Source organism: Patiria miniata, unplaced genomic scaffold (assembly GCF_015706575.1).
Source record: "Patiria miniata isolate m_02_andy unplaced genomic scaffold, ASM1570657v1 HiC_scaffold_17, whole genome shotgun sequence".
Taxonomy (NCBI): domain Eukaryota; kingdom Metazoa; phylum Echinodermata; class Asteroidea; order Valvatida; family Asterinidae; genus Patiria; species Patiria miniata.
Genome location: NW_024037055.1, coordinates 9,770,158 through 9,786,152, shown reverse-complemented (window position 1 = coordinate 9,786,152; position 15,995 = coordinate 9,770,158). Strand labels below are relative to the sequence as shown.

The window sequence follows — 15,995 nt, the reverse complement described above, 5'->3', positions numbered from 1 at the left end:
AAAAGTTAGCCGGAAATCGGCTAAAACGGTCACAGTGGACAGGATTTGACCTCAGCAACACGTGCGCTGCGCGCGGGCTGACTGACATCCGATATGTACAACGTACGTGCATGTACATGTACATTGTGGACTGTGCATGTTTTAAAGCAGAAGTATTGTCAACCTGAAGTTTGAAGCGTGCGCAGGGCATGTCCGAGTTTGCCTATTGCCTCGAAGCTTTGAAATATTTTAGACCTACCCTTAAATAGACAATTATAGTAAAAACTAATATAAAAACTGCCATGGTTGATTTTTCAAGAATTTTTTAAGGAAAAAGGGTCTTTTCATTATAACTTCCGGTCTGATGACGTCATACACCTTAAACTTCGCACACGTCTTAAATGGGTCAAGGTCATCATATACACCAATATTTAGGCGATTCCGACAAACTTCGCCACAGACATCTATTCAAAATACATTTTTGAAAATTTTCAACCTGTCGCTAGAGGGCGCTCGAAGATTGCATGACGTCATCGGTAGATGATTTGAAGAATATTATTAGCCAAGAGACTAACACAGTTAAAAGCAAGTTCATATCTATTACCACTTTTAAATAATAAGCCACTTCCGGTTTTGGCCTTTTTCGACCGGAAGCAAGGGTCACGTGATTTTACGCACACTGAATGAAATAAAGACCTCAACCTACTCTACCACTTGCCGGCAACAGAATGCTGCGGACGCGTACGGTTGATTTCTTATGCATTTTTAAATATTAAAATTGTCACAATTTAATTGCCTATAAATAAACACCGGATGACGTCACCATGACGTCATCATTACACAATGTTGTTTGAATTAGAGTCTTTGCTTGGACAAAGATTGGTGTAAATGAATTATTGGCAAAGTGTCGAAAATGCCCTCTGAAAATTGACATTTTTTTTTAAATTTCTGTGTACAAAGTCTATGGGAAAAATTAAATATTCAAAATTCTATAATAAATCACGTGATGACGTCAGCATGACGAAAAGTTTCGGGACACATCTTCAGATGGTGGTCTAAGTGTGTGCCAGGTTTGAAGTTGATCGGATTTGAAAAAAAGCCAAAAGTGACTTGTAGAACGAAAACACGTGTTATCCTATGAGAAAAAAGTCTGAAAAATAAAAGAGAAAAAAAAAAATAACAGAAACAAGAGCTGTTTCGGTGTGTACACCGAAACAGCTAAAAAAAAGGAAACTAGATGTGGTTGTAACTGAACAACCACAGAGCTGTTCCCAACTTGTTTTTGATTGTCTATTGGATAGTAGAAAATAATGTAATGATTTTTGCAAAAATCTCTAACTTTTAAAATTGAAATTATTATCTTACATAATTTTGCACTTCCGGTAAAAACCGGAAGTAAAGGTCACGAGACCTTGACATATACATTTTCATTTATAACCCTTCCCGGTCTATATATTTACCAAGTTTGAGATCAATCGGTCGAATAGTTGTATAGTTAAAGGACTATAAAGATTGCCTCATCAAATATTCATGACGTCATAATATGAAAACATTAAACTGCCCATTAATAATAATGCTACATATTTATCCTTTGATGTTGCTTAATACTAATATAAGGTGTCAACCCAATTAAATTTCTAATTCATTAGATATGATAATTAGGGTCTTAAATTAACACTTCCGGTAACACCGGAAGTAGAGGTCACATGACTGGGATATACCAATATTCATGTGTAACACTTCCCAGTCTGTATACCTGCCAGGTTTGAGATCAATCGGTCAAATGGTTCTATAGTTATAGGACTGTAAAGATTGCCTCATTAAATATTCATGACGTCATAACATAACAATAATTAAGTGCACAGTATAAAAAATAATGCAATATAATTATCTGTCAATATAGCTTCGTATCAATGTGAAGTTTCAACCCAATCAGATTAATAATTCATGAGATATGATATAGGGGTCTAAAATAACCACTTCCGGTAAAACCGGAAGTGAAGATCATGTGACCTTGACATATCAATTTTCATTTATAACACTTCCCTGTCTGTATACCTACCAAATTTGAGATCAATTGGTCAAATAGTTCTATAGTTATAAGGCTGTAAAAATTGAATCTATAAATAGATGTCACGTGACCCCTGATAACGTCACGATGACGAAAAGTTTCGGCATACATCTTTAAAATAGTTCCCAAAGTGGCTTGTAGAATAAAAACGTGTGATATATATTTGAAAATGCATGTGTCCAACTTCCCCTAAAGCAGATCAAAAATGACTGAGAAAAGTCTTCTTATAGGCGAATGGGGGCGCCATTCACTTTTTACGGTGTGCCGTTATATTTTTTTGGTGACGCGCAGCTGTCCTTATTTTGATCCCATAAAACTTAAGGCTCTGTGCCTTAAGTACAACCATTAAAGTTATGTACTGCCCTCTTTTGGCGAGAATGAAGGGACGTAATGTACATTGAACGACGTTTCAAAGCCACGTGTACGTGCTATACACATTGTGGAAGTCCTGCGCACGTTTTAAAGCTCTCTACCGCAACTTGGGCAAGGGAATTTTTTGCCGACGTCGCGTCAACTGTGTGAACCATTTGACAAGCTGGGAACTTGGCACTGTTGAGGCAAATGTTTATGCTATCATTTAATGGGCGATTCAAGATTATATCTGTACGGATTGATTTTTCAGCAATTTTCTAAGGAAAAAGGGCATTTTCATTATAACTTCCGGTCTGATGACGTCATACGCCTAAAAATTTGCACACGTCTTAAGTGGGTCAAGGTCATCATATACACCAATATTAAGGCGATTCCGACAAACTTCGCCACAGACATCTATTCAAAATACATTTTTGCTAATTTTCAACCTGTCGCTAGAGGGCGCTCGAAGATTGCATGACGTCATGGGTAGATGATTTAAAGAATACTATCAGTCAAGAGACTAACACAGTTAAAAGCAAGTTCATATCTATTACCACTTTTAAATAATAAGCCACTTCCGGTTTTGGCCTTTTTCGACCGGAAGCAAAGGTCACGTGATTTCACGCACACTGAATAAAATAAAGACCTTAACCTATTCTACCACTTGCTGGCAACATTATGCTGCGGACGCGTACGGTTGATTTCTTATGCATTTTTAAATATTAAAATTGTCAAAATTTAATTGCCTATAAATAAACACCGGATGACGTCATCATGACGTCATCATTACACAATGTTGTTTGAATTTAGGGTCTTTGCTTGGACAAAGATTGGTGTAAATAAATAACTGGCAAAGAGTCGAAAATGCCCTCTAAAAATTGACATTTTTTTTTAAAATTTCTGTGTACAAAGTCTATGGGAAAAATTAAATATTCAAAACTCTATAATAAATCACGTGATGACGTCAGCATGACGAAAAGTTTCGGCATACATCCTCAGATGATGGTTAATAACTATGCTGAGTTTAAAGTTGATCGGATTTAAAATAATTGCCAAAGTGGCTTGTAGAATAAAAACGTGTACAAAACCTATGGGAAAAGTGGAAAAAGAAAAAATAAAATAAAAAAAAACTAGAACTATGTGGTTGTGAGTGAACAACCACAGAGCTGTTCCCAACATGTTTTTAATTGTCTATTGCACAGTACAAAATGATTCAATGATTTGTTCTAAACAAAATTTACTATTAAATTGAAATTATAATATGAATCGGTGATGGTCTTGTTCGGGACACATTTTCCGAAGAGAAGCTGGTTGGGTTCTGAAAACATAAAATTGAAAATATATTTTTGGGAACAGGTCTGTTTGTACGAGATATAGACATATAAGTAGAGATCTATGTCTGTTTGCAACAGAAGATAGGGCTTTCCGCATTATGATTTGTTTTTATCAATGATACGTCCCTGATTATGCATGAACATAAAATCTGTCAAAGCTAGCCGGAAATCGGCTAAAACGGTCACTGTGGACAGGATGTGACCTCAGCAACACGTGGGCTGCGCGCGGGCTGACTGACATACGATATGTACAACGTACGTGCATGTACACGTACATGTACATTGTGGACGTCCTGTGCATGCTTTCAAGCAGAAGTATTGTCAACCTGAAGTTTTAAGCGTGCGCAGGGCATGTCCGAGTTTGCTTATTGCCTCGAAGCTTTGAACTGTTTTAGACCTACCCTTCAATAGACAATTAAAGTAAAAACTAATATAAAAACTGCCATGGTTGATTTTTCAGGAATTTTCTAAGGAAAAAGGGTCTGATGACGGTCTGATGACGTCATACACCTAAAACTTCGCACACGTCTTAAGTGGGTCAAGGTCATCATATACACCAATATTTAGGCAATTCCGACAAACTTCGCCACAGACATCTATTCAAAATACATTTTTGCAAATTTTCAACCTGTCGCTAGGGGGCGCTCGAAGATTGCATGACGTCAACGATAAATGATTTGAAGAATACTATTAGCCAAGAGACTAACACCGTTAAAAGCAAGTTCATATCTATTACCACTTTTAAATAATAAGCCACTTCCGGTTTTGGCCTTTTTCGACCGGAAGCAAGGGTCACGTGATTTCACGCACACTGAATGAAATAAAGACCTCAACCTACTCTACCACTTGCCGGCAACAGAATGCTGCGGACGCGTACGGTTGATTTCTTATGCATTTTTGAATATTAAAAGTGTCACAATTTAATTGCCTATAATTAAGCACCGGATGACGTCACCATGACGTCATCATTACACAATGTTGTTTGAATAAGGGTCTTTGCTTGGACAAAGATTGGTGTAAATGAATTACTGGCAAAGAGTAGAAAATGCCCTCTGAAAATTGACATTTTAAAAAAAAATTCTGTGTACAAAGTCTATGGGAAAAATTAAATATTCAAAATTCTATAATAAATCACGTGATGACGTCAGCATGACGAAAAGTTTCGGCACACATCCTCATATGATGGTTAATAACTATGCTGAGTTTAAAGTTGATCGGATTTAAAATAATTGCCAAAGTGGCTTGTAGAATAAAAACGTGTACAAAACCTATGGGGAAAAGAGGAAAAAGAAAAACTAGAGGTCTATGTCTGTTTGCAACAGAACATAGGGCTTTTCCGCATTATGTTTTTTTTAAATTAAGGTCATGTTTTTCTGTTTTGTGCAAAACTGTGTGCATTTACGTTTTGTTTAACAAACCTCATTCAAATGGAAATTTGATTTTGGCATATTGCATTTGTCATATATAAAATATATATATAATCACAAGATGACGTCATTATGACGTCACCTCAATATTTATTGTTAACACATCCCGGCATGCCCCCATACCAAGTTTTAACCCAATCTAAATTACTGTTGATGAGATAGGGGCTTAAAATATACAAACGATGACGTCACATGTCTAATGATGACGTCATTGTAACAATACTTGGCAGTGCTCATTATTTTATTGCGGTTTTAGTCTGTACCAAGTTTGAAAACAATCGGATTAATGAAAGTGTTAAATTTTGTAAGCAGAATAAAATTGGCAATATTAAAAAAATCGTAAAAAAATCTACTGATGACGTCATCGTGACGTATTTCAGATGTTGTGTACTAGTGTTATTATCTACCCACCCACCAAGTTTCATGACGATCGGACATTATCTTATATGTGTTTCAAAAAAGCGCATATTTGATGACATCATCATGACGTCACACATTTTTCAAAATTTTGTACATATACCTATTGCCTTACAAACCTAATACAAAAAGAATTTTAAATTTAACATATTGGGTTCGTGATATATGGTTTAAAGGTCCAAAACTTCAAAAATCTATATAAAATCACACGATGACGTCATGATGACGTCACCTCAATATTTATTTGTAACACATCCCGGCCTACCCCCATACCAAGTTTCAACCCAACCTGACGTACTGTTCATGAGATATAGGGGCTTAAAATATACAAGTTAACGATGACGTCACATGTCTAATGATGACGTCATCGTAACAAGACTTGGCAGTGCTCATTATTTTATGGTGGTTTTAGTCCGTACCAAGTTTGAAAAAAATCGGATTGATAAAAGTGTTAAATTTTCTAAGCAGAATAAAATTGGCAATATTAAAAAAATCTTTAAAAATCGACCGATGACGTCATCGTGACGTCATTCAAGATTGTGTGTACTAGTGTTATTATCTACCCACCCACCAAGTTTCAAGACGATCGGACATTCCCTTATATGTTTTTCAAAAAATCGCACTTTTGCTGACGTCATTATGACGTCACACATTTTTCCAAATTTTGTGCATTTATCTATTGCCCAGCGAACCTAATACAAAAAGAATTTTGAATTTATCATATTGCGTTAGTGAGATATGGCTTAAAGGTCCAAATCTTCAAAAATCTATATAAAATCACACGATGACGTCATGATGACGTCACCTCAATTTTCGTCTATAACACATCCCGATCTACCTACATACCGAGTTTCAACTCAATCGGACTAACAGTTCTGTAGATATAGGACTTTGTAATATGCACATGAATGATGACGTCACGTGACCCATGATGACGTCATCATGACGTCTATCTTCGCGAACGACCTTTGCTATATGTTCTGTGACTATGTTAAGTTTTGATGTCATATGACTTTGTTTTATGCCAAAAGTGTTTGCTAGAAAAAACGTGCACAAAGTCTATGGCATTTTGGTTGGAAGTCCCAAGAGGAAAAAAAAAAATAAAAAAGAAAAAAAATTCGTAGAGAAACAAAGGCTTTTCCGCAACTTTGCGGAAAAGCCAAAAAAAAAAAAAAAAAAAAAAAAAAAGGAAAAAAAAAAACTTTAACGAAAACAATAGCTGTTCCCAATTGAAATTGGGAACAGCTAAAAAAAAAAGGAAAAAAAAAAACTTTAACGAAAACAAGAGCTGTTCCCAATTGAAATTGGGAACAGCTAAAAAAAAAACTTTAACGAAAACAATAGCTGTTCCCAATTGAAATTGGGAACAGCTAAAAAAAAAAATTTAACGAAAACAAGAGCTGTTCCCAATTGAAATTGGGAACAGCTAATAATACCCCAGTGGGGTATAGCAATGTGAAGACTGCCCTCCAAAAGTCTATACAATGTGAAATGAACGACAAGTGGATAAACCATTTAAAAACTCTGACAATTCAGGGTAAGTTGGTTTGTATCTCTGAGTCTGAGAGATCAGATCCGTGTGGTAAATCTTATATTTTCAATTTGCCAAAAGGTGTGATTTTTAGACACTCTTCCCACAAAGGCAAATCTCAGTCGTCGGGGTAAGGTTGTCAATACAAAGTGTAGTCTCTGTGGCAAGAAAGAGACCCTCCTGCATATACTGAACGGCTGTAAATACATGCTTGATCAGGGCCGCTATACTTGGCGTTACAATTGTGTACTCCGCCTCATATTTGATGCTCTGCACCTAGCTAGAGCAGAGGCATGGGAAATATATTGCGATATTCCAGGTGCCAAAAAGACTGCTGGAACCACTATTCCACCATCTATTCTTGCCACTCAACAAAGACCAGACCTTGTTATTGTTAACATTATCAAGAAAGACATAATAATCTTGGAGCTCACAATCCCTTACGAACAAAATATTAACAACGCCCACACTAGAAAATTGGACAAATACTCTTTGCCTTGTTGAGGATTTGCATGATGTAGGGTACACTACTAATCTTGTTTGCCTAGAAGTTGGTAGTAGAGAACTCCTTACACAGGATAACCTCACAAGGCTACAGTCTCTTTTCCCCCTCGTGACAGACACAAACAAGCCCATGAAAAGGGAGGCGAAGAAAATGCCAAATCTTTTAGCCGGTGTGCAGTTTACTGCGTCCTATAGCATTTTTATTCTAAATACGACCCCGATTGGACCATTGACTAAATTTTGTTCTTTTCTTGCCTCTCACCCCCATTTTTATCACTCTCCTCTTTTTTACTGTTCCCTTACACAATTTGTTCTTTTCTTTTTTGCATCCCATGTTTTAACAACCCCCTTAAACCTGTCATACCGGCGTGAAGTGTCCCCTTTCTGAACGTATTTTTTTTTTTGGACTTTGTTGTTTCATGTAAATTGTGTGTGTTTGTCGATCCTGCGGAGTTACGGGAGGGCTATTGCCTCGTCCGTTCTCTTGTCTGGAGTTATTTCTGTAGTTGTTCAGTGTAATTTGCTAATGTTTAATATTAAATACTGAAATGAATAAATAAATATCTTGTAGCTCATTTAAACTGTCTAGAATCCACCAATTTACAAATACTGGTTTTTTTTCACACACCGTAGGGGGGGGGGGGGGGCTAGGGTTAAAGTGCAAAGAAAACTATACATCTGTCGAGAATGAGATCATGCACCTTTGAGTACTTTGCACCCGATTATCTTCAACGAAGACTGAAAGGAAAGGACCCCCTTTCAGTTGTAACCCATCTCGCCCAGCTTTCAAGCAAAACGCACAAGAAAAAGTAAAAGCATTTTTGTGCATGCATATATGAAAACAAGAAAACAATCCAAACGTTAAATTGAGTGTACTTGCAAAAATCTTATTTTTCGCGACTTTGCCATACAAAATCTTGGTATAGGCCTATATGTGTATGTGATGGGAAACTATAGTTAAACATTAAAACATTACAATTACTAGTTGAACATTACAATTACTAACTTATCTCTAGCTTGTAATTTCCTGGAAATCATGCAAAAGTCCAGGAATTGTCATCTATTTTCTGTTGTCAGACTGTTCTTTTATTTCATCTTGATGTCTCACTGTTGCATGTATGCCCTGTAATAAAGGTTTACACTTCAAAGAATTAAGCTGCCTTTGGGCGCCTAAATTAAGCAGCATACGGAATGCAGGACGCTCAAATGATGAGTCTAAATCATTAAAGATACTGAGTCTATCATAAACAAAACTGAATCAGTTAAAAGAAATAGACAAAAATTAACCTGCTAACTTTATCATAGTCTGAGTAACACTTAATAAAGTAAAACAAAGTTACATCATTAACAGCATGAATCTCAACACCACGGAATTATTGTCATTTTTGTGTCTATAGTAGTCTTCTTCTAATACGGTTAGTCGTAAAATGAAAACGTGGTGTTTAGATTAATATATCGTTTTAGTTTCAGTTCAATGCCATGAATCAGTAAGCTTTTTTTTGTAGAGTCAAATAATAGGTGTGTCAAGTCAAACAGAATTTGCTTCAGGTACTTTTGGGTTCATTTTGTGAGAACTTACAACATACAATGAGTGAGAATTACAGATTACACACAGGCATTCAAATTCAAATGCGATTTTAATCATTTGAGTCAAGACTGAAACATTAATTTTCTGCCAGATTTTTACTGTCAGATTTGAATATGGGGAACAAGTCAACCTTTGTTTCTGAAATATTGACTGCAATTTTTTTTTTATGTTTTCCTTTGCAAGTTTTCGTTTAGTCATGGCGGTGGGAAAACGTTCATGTTTCATTGTTCTTAAAACGGTAAATGATGCATTGGTGGACAACTGAATTTTGTGATCTTTTTATTGAAATAGACATAACTTAAGAAAACAGTATGCAAATTACGTGAAATTGTCACGGTTACTAGTATTATATTTTTTTAAATATGTTTTCTATGATTTCCATATTTGACCATTACGACATATGATAAAAAGACGAATTTAGGTCAGGTCATTTCACTACATAATTATCGAGTCGTTCATTGGCTTTGAAGCTAAACATCTAAAAGATTAAAAGGGTTGCAAAAAAAAAACACTGTGAAAATTTAACACCTAAACGTTTATGTAAACACAATAGATTCAAATATTGTTCAGCATCCAATCTTCAAATCTGCAATGATATTACTGAAAACGCACATCAGTGCATTGGTACTATCTACAATTTGCTGAGTTCCTTGAAATAACAATGTCATCAAAGCTATGAAATCAAATTAAAATCAGCAGTGTCATTTGTATCTTAATGCTTTGAAGCATCTAGGCACTGATAATCTTGTTGACTGTTTGCGACAAGCCGGCCGCATTGATGGCCGTCAATGTCAAGTGGTAGTCGGTGTACGGAACCAGCCGCGAGACATTCATACCAGACTCCATGGTCTCCACCCACTGCATGACGTCACTACCACCTGGGATGGTACCCAGAGATACCTCATACACCAAGGAGGACGAAGGGGAAGAGAACAAGCCACCCCAGGCAAGATCGACCGTCGTGTTACTGGGCCAGGAAGATCGTAGCAGACTTGGCGCTGTTTCATAAAGAATCATCAATCAAAAGGCAGGTTTTTATGTGAGATGGTTATGTTTATAGTTGGATTTTAGGGGATCGATGGGACTTTCACAATGGTTCCCGGGAAAGTTGGACTTTGTTTGCACCAACCCATAAGCAGAAACCATTCAGGGATTTGAAATAATCTTAGTGTCATTACCATTCTCGACAATATACCATTTGGACATTGAGCCGCCTCGTTTGGGTAGATGAATAAGTGGCTGAATGTGAAACCTGATAAAGGTATTCTCATTAAGCAATGGTGTTTATGTACCAATCCCGTTTTGAAAACTATCGTGAACAGAAAACTGAAATACTGAATTACATACGTCCTACAACAGGCTCCGAAGACTCCACAGTAAAGTTGCTTGTGATATGCTGACTGATCAGACCGGCATGATTGATAGCTCTGACTGACAGGCTATAGGTTGCATCATTAACCAGGCTAAGACCTGACCAATCAAGGTGGGTCTCTGATGTTGATCCACAAGGTGTCCAGGAGGTGAAGGCGTTGGGTCCACTAAGCAAGCACTGGGAAGAGAAAACGTAATTGATATCAGGACAAAGACTAAAGATACATCATAACATTCTTTGGAATATGTTGCCAAATATAAAACAAACAACTCTAATTGTCTATCCCTCTCGCCGTATCTTGCGCTCTTTACTCCAGCTGGATCTGTTGTTATTTTGACATCGCTGTAGTGTGTAACTCGATGTATTATATACTGATCAGAGCAGAAAGGCATTACGAGTTATGCGGTGCCTCCACACTGTACAATTTGTACTGACCTCATAAGAGTGAATTCCGAACGGATCCATGAAGCCAACCCATGATGCTTTGAGAGAGTGACTCTGAGACTGGTATCCGTCGCGTGATTCGTATTGAGTATCTGACATGGTCTTCACAATGACAGCTGCTGTCGTAGAACCAGGAGGCACCGTCACTATTGTAACACCATCTGATGATTTCCACGATGACTGTTCAGCATGATTGTGGCACGTGACGGTTACGTACAGGCGCTGGCCCTCTACCATAATTTGAGACAGACTAGCGGTGATGCTGGACGTGGCATCAGGAGACGATGACATGGGTAGGATGTCATCCAGTCCAGGCCCTGAGCCTGAAAAATGAATATGCAGGGTAATAGAGTACAGATGCAGTATGCCTACAAACTGTCCTTTCGTAGGCTGATTGATGGTGGGGAACTTCAGATGTCTATATAATCATCAACAACAATCACTGTAAAAGCTTAAAACGACACAAAAGCTAAATATCAGATGCTAATTACCAGATGCATAGTTGGGATTGTAGTTGGCCAAATGAGGGTCGTAGAGCAATATTGTGAGCTTTCAAAATTATTTGGGTAAGATATCCTGATTACTTTATCAGAGCGGACAATGCCTTACTAAGAGACAGGTTTTTGCCAAAACGTCACGTGTTATATTTTGCTGAATGTCGGGTAATGACCACAGGGTCATCAGGTGTGTCAACCAATCGTAGGATGCTTAATTGACTACGATGACTATGAAGTTAGGTTGTAACAGAGGGTTGGTTGCAAATTATACAGCTAAAGTTCAGACACTGTCCAATTCAGGGTCAGATCTCTGACAGCCAAACCTACAGTGCCAACTTGTACAACATAAATACTATACTAGATAGATGGTTAACAAAAGGTGTCAATGAACCTTAAGTGTGATGATCAAAAAAGATGGGGGTTCCGATCTGCTTACCAACTGCCCATGTGCAGTGATCAATTCCACTTTCAGGATCAGACGCCGACCAGCTGAAGGTCAGAGCAGAATCATCTGCACTGAAGTCAACATCTGTCATGGGGGGAAAGTAATTCTCAATGAGGCGGTTGTCTATGTTTGTGCAACTTAATACATATTGTTTTGGGTTGTTTGCGGGTGGATGTGTCAGTTACAGATTTTCACGGCTTTAAAAATTATGAAAGACAAACTAAATATCTTCAATTTCAGATCTCAATTTCATGATTATAAAAATAAAGTATACGGCTTTTACAGTCAAAACAGTAAACAATAGTGAGTAGTATTCCACCTTACCCCTACAATTTTGCTGTCGGAGTTGCTAAAGTCACAGTCACCCCGTTAAAAACCGGGGTTCTACAACCGTAAATCTGAGGAATATTCACAATTTCTGTTTGATTTTCATGCGAGAAGTCGAGGAGATATATTGAACGATTCATAGCCAGGCAGAGAATTACTAAAGGATCATATGGAAATCGCAAAGGGATTAAAGATTCATTATATACCATTTAAATCCCTTCCGTCAGCGACAGCATGGATGATAGGAGGGGTCAGATCAATCACTACCGGGTCAGAGGTCGCTCTGGTGATGAGGTCGGCTGCATTTCTTGCAATCACAGTAACGTAGACTCTGGAGCCATGTGCCATTCTAAGGTTACTGTTCATAGCGTCTGTCTGTGTACCAACCGATGTGAATGTTTGTAGTTGGGTACCGCCTCTCGTAGTTCCTTAGGAGTAGTAACATAAAAAAAATTAACATTTAAGTTTCCTGTTATGTTCATAAAAATAGCTCTAGGAAGTATCTATCTCAGGTAGGTTGGTCTGGCAGGATACCATAGTATTATTTTTTACAACACAATACTTTCCTATGACGGTGTCATGTTTTGGCAAATGTAATAGGCCTAGGTATAAACATTGTCAGTTACCGAGACATAAATGACAATATGTAGGACTAAGGTACATCTTCAGTTTTTGAGATCATTAATCGTTAACAGAAACCAAGGCTGTTGTTAGTGGATAGACTATAAGACTCAACCTACCTATGGCCCAGCTGTAGTCCACTATGGGACTCTCGGGATCAATGAAATGCCACTTGGCCTGGACTGATGACCAACCTTGACTGATGTGAGTATGGACTTCTACAGCCCCATCACCGGTGCTTTGTCCAAGGGTGATCCGTTTTACCTAGGTAAAGAAGACATTAAATTTAAGGTTCAAAAAGTAAATGTCAGAAACGAATACTGAGGAAAAAGTTGCGAGTGAATGAATTCAGACCTTAATGTGGTATATAGTACAGGTAGTTTGAGACATGCTGGTATTTTTTGTTCAAATGGTGCTGTAACTAATAAAATGGGAGTATTATTTGGTGGGCACGTGTGGTCTTGCAGTAGAGCATAGGATTCATGATCGTGAGATTGTGGGTTCGAGCCCCGCCCTGGCCATGCGTGTTGTGCACTTGAGTAAGGCGCTTTACCTCAATTACTCCTCTCAACCCATGTGTTAAATGGGTACCGGTATTATTCAATGCTGGAAAGGTAACAGACTCGCTTTGGAGGAGGTGTGGCGATCCCCCCCCCCCCCCCCACAGCAGCATAATTATGAGTCTGGCCAAATCGCTAATGAAAGAGAGATTGGCACTCCTGTAAACACAGGTTCGTCCCCCTTTACCTTTATTAATTGATTAATTTATTGGATTTGAACGTTGAGATATTAATGGATGGTAACAATATATATGAATCTTATTTAGTCATGTTGCTTATGTGGTACACCACTTAGAATGATTTAGGTGTGTGTATCTCAAAACTCTTCAGAGCCAACTTTAATTTATGTGTGTTGGTTTTCACCTGAACATCATCCAATAGGATTCCATTGGATTGTCCCACTGAGGAGATTTTCAATGTTGAGACATCGTCACTGGCTGTGAAGTAAAATCTGTGCTGCTGCCATCGGACGGACCTCAGACTTTGGTCTGAGTGACCGTGTGCTGGCCGGTCATACAACCTGAAGACACGATTCAATCCTGGTGCCTCAATGCGACCTTCCTGGTTAAGCAAAGGGTTGTGGGATGGCACGATGTGACTCGCGAAGATTACAGCCTGGTAGTGGCTGCCCGATGTTGTGTTGAAGGTTTGGGAGATAGAGCCATGAAGAGACAGGAAAGAACGACCATCTTGAGCAATCGTCTCCCCAGAAGCAACCAGGGCTATCTGGCTGTTAGACCAAACATCCCACTGCAATAGTTGCTCATCTTGTCTACTGCTGGAAAAATACTCACTGCTTGTTGACGGTATTTCTTCAGTTGTCAAATCGGAATCTGATTGTCAATAAAACGTGATACTCGGATTTATAATTCTCAAATTATAGAGATAACGGTGTTACAAAGCAAGTCTTGATTTGTTTTCATCTGTAGCAGTTGAAATTTGTCTGCGTTCTTTAGTCATAAGTTTTTTTTTGAAATGCATAGTTTTCAAGAGCATTTATACTCACCTCGGTTTCCCGGTTTCTGCATGTTTTCAAAGGATGGATTCTGAATCAAGTTATCCCCAAAGTGGATGTGTTCTAGGGGCTCAGGGGCCGTGGTGTCCACCACAAACCCATCTGAAGACACTGTTACAGACTGTAGGCCGGCAGCATCAACTGCTGAGATCTTCGAGAAGTACCGTATTCCTGACAAAGATAGGAATTGAATCCATTGTTACTGGTTAACAGTAACATAAGTGTACATACTATCCATTTCCTGAAGCTTCGGGGATCAGAGTTGTTGAACGCATGCTAACTCTGCTTCCTGTTTAAAAAGAATAATTATTATAACTCTGAAGGATATTGAATCAACCAAACCAGGACCATAAACCTGTTCAAAACAAATTATACGATACCAATTAATCGAAATCCCAAGGCAATTTTCTAAGAATCTTCTTGAATCCGCTAATTATTTAATTAACATCTCTCACTGTGCATGAAAGCTTGCCACATTCTTTGATATTTATTTGAAATCCCGGGGTATCTGGCTATAATAATAATAATAATAAAAATAACAATTTATAAAGCGCTTTTACAAAATAGAACAAAGCGCTGTACAAGAGAGGACTAGGATGTTATGAATAAGAAACTTTTAAGACGTTTCTTGAAAATGGTGAGAGATGGGGCGTCCCTGATGTTGATGGGAATAGTGTTCCATAATTTGGGGCCTGCTATTGAAAAAGATTTGTCTCCAAGGGATTTTGAACTTGTAGGAATAGAGAGAAGAAGTTTATCATTGGAAGATCTTAATCCCGGTCTGCCTGGTTGATACAACGTGAGTAAGTCACACAAGTAAGGAGGAGCAATATCATGTAGGCACTTGTAAACCATCAGAAGAACTTTGAATGATATACGCTGCTGGATGGGTAACCAGTGAAGATTGGTGATGAGAGAAGTAGCATCCACAGTGCATTTGACAGAGAAAATGAGCCGAGCAGCACGGTTTTGAATTTTTTGTAGTCTATTATGTTATTAAGTAACAGTGCCTGGGCTACACCTTCTCCTCTCCTGTAAAATCCCTAAAACTTTCTGGAAAATTTTGAAGATTAAGAATCTGTAAGCGCTACAAACAAAAAGCTGCTTGATTTAGGTTTTTACCATTTGCAAGAGGTACTGATAGACCCTTGGAGGCAGACAGATGGATTCCAACATCGGTACAGGGCAGAATGCCATCGTCTTCAGGGCTAAGAGTCTGACCAACGCACCACTCATAATGGTCTATGAAGGATTCCAGATCCACAAAGCCATGCCAGGAGGCTGAGATTACCGTGCTGGAGTTCTGGTACTCGACATCATGAAGACCTGGAATGAACGAGTAACAACGACGTATTAACTGGAAAAAGTGTGATTAGTTAAGATGCTTTTCGCTTGCAGCGAACATTACTATTGAAGATCAAGCCTTCAGGTAATTATAAATGGAATGACCTAATGCAAACGAATATTATATTTCCTTGAGTTTGCTTCGAATGGACGACACCGCGGGAG

The 15,995-nt window shown here is 38.1% G+C and overlaps 1 protein-coding gene across 1 annotated transcript in view; it reads right to left on the bottom strand.

Moving 5' to 3' along the window:
• Positions 1-9,934: 9,934 nt before the first annotated feature.
• The window catches only part of LOC119724031, a 38,727-nt gene continuing 32,666 nt past the window's right edge, over positions 9,935-15,995 (bottom strand). The window contains exons 44-52 of the mRNA XM_038194951.1: positions 15,609-15,812; positions 14,478-14,657; positions 13,835-14,304; positions 13,031-13,175; positions 12,497-12,718; positions 11,955-12,047; positions 11,013-11,344; positions 10,553-10,754; positions 9,935-10,203 (exon numbers count right to left, since the gene is read on the bottom strand). Coding sequence (XP_038050879.1) covers positions 9,935-10,203; positions 10,553-10,754; positions 11,013-11,344; positions 11,955-12,047; positions 12,497-12,718; positions 13,031-13,175; positions 13,835-14,304; positions 14,478-14,657; positions 15,609-15,812 — 2,117 coding nt within the window. The remainder of the gene's footprint in view (positions 10,204-10,552; positions 10,755-11,012; positions 11,345-11,954; positions 12,048-12,496; positions 12,719-13,030; positions 13,176-13,834; positions 14,305-14,477; positions 14,658-15,608; positions 15,813-15,995) is intronic.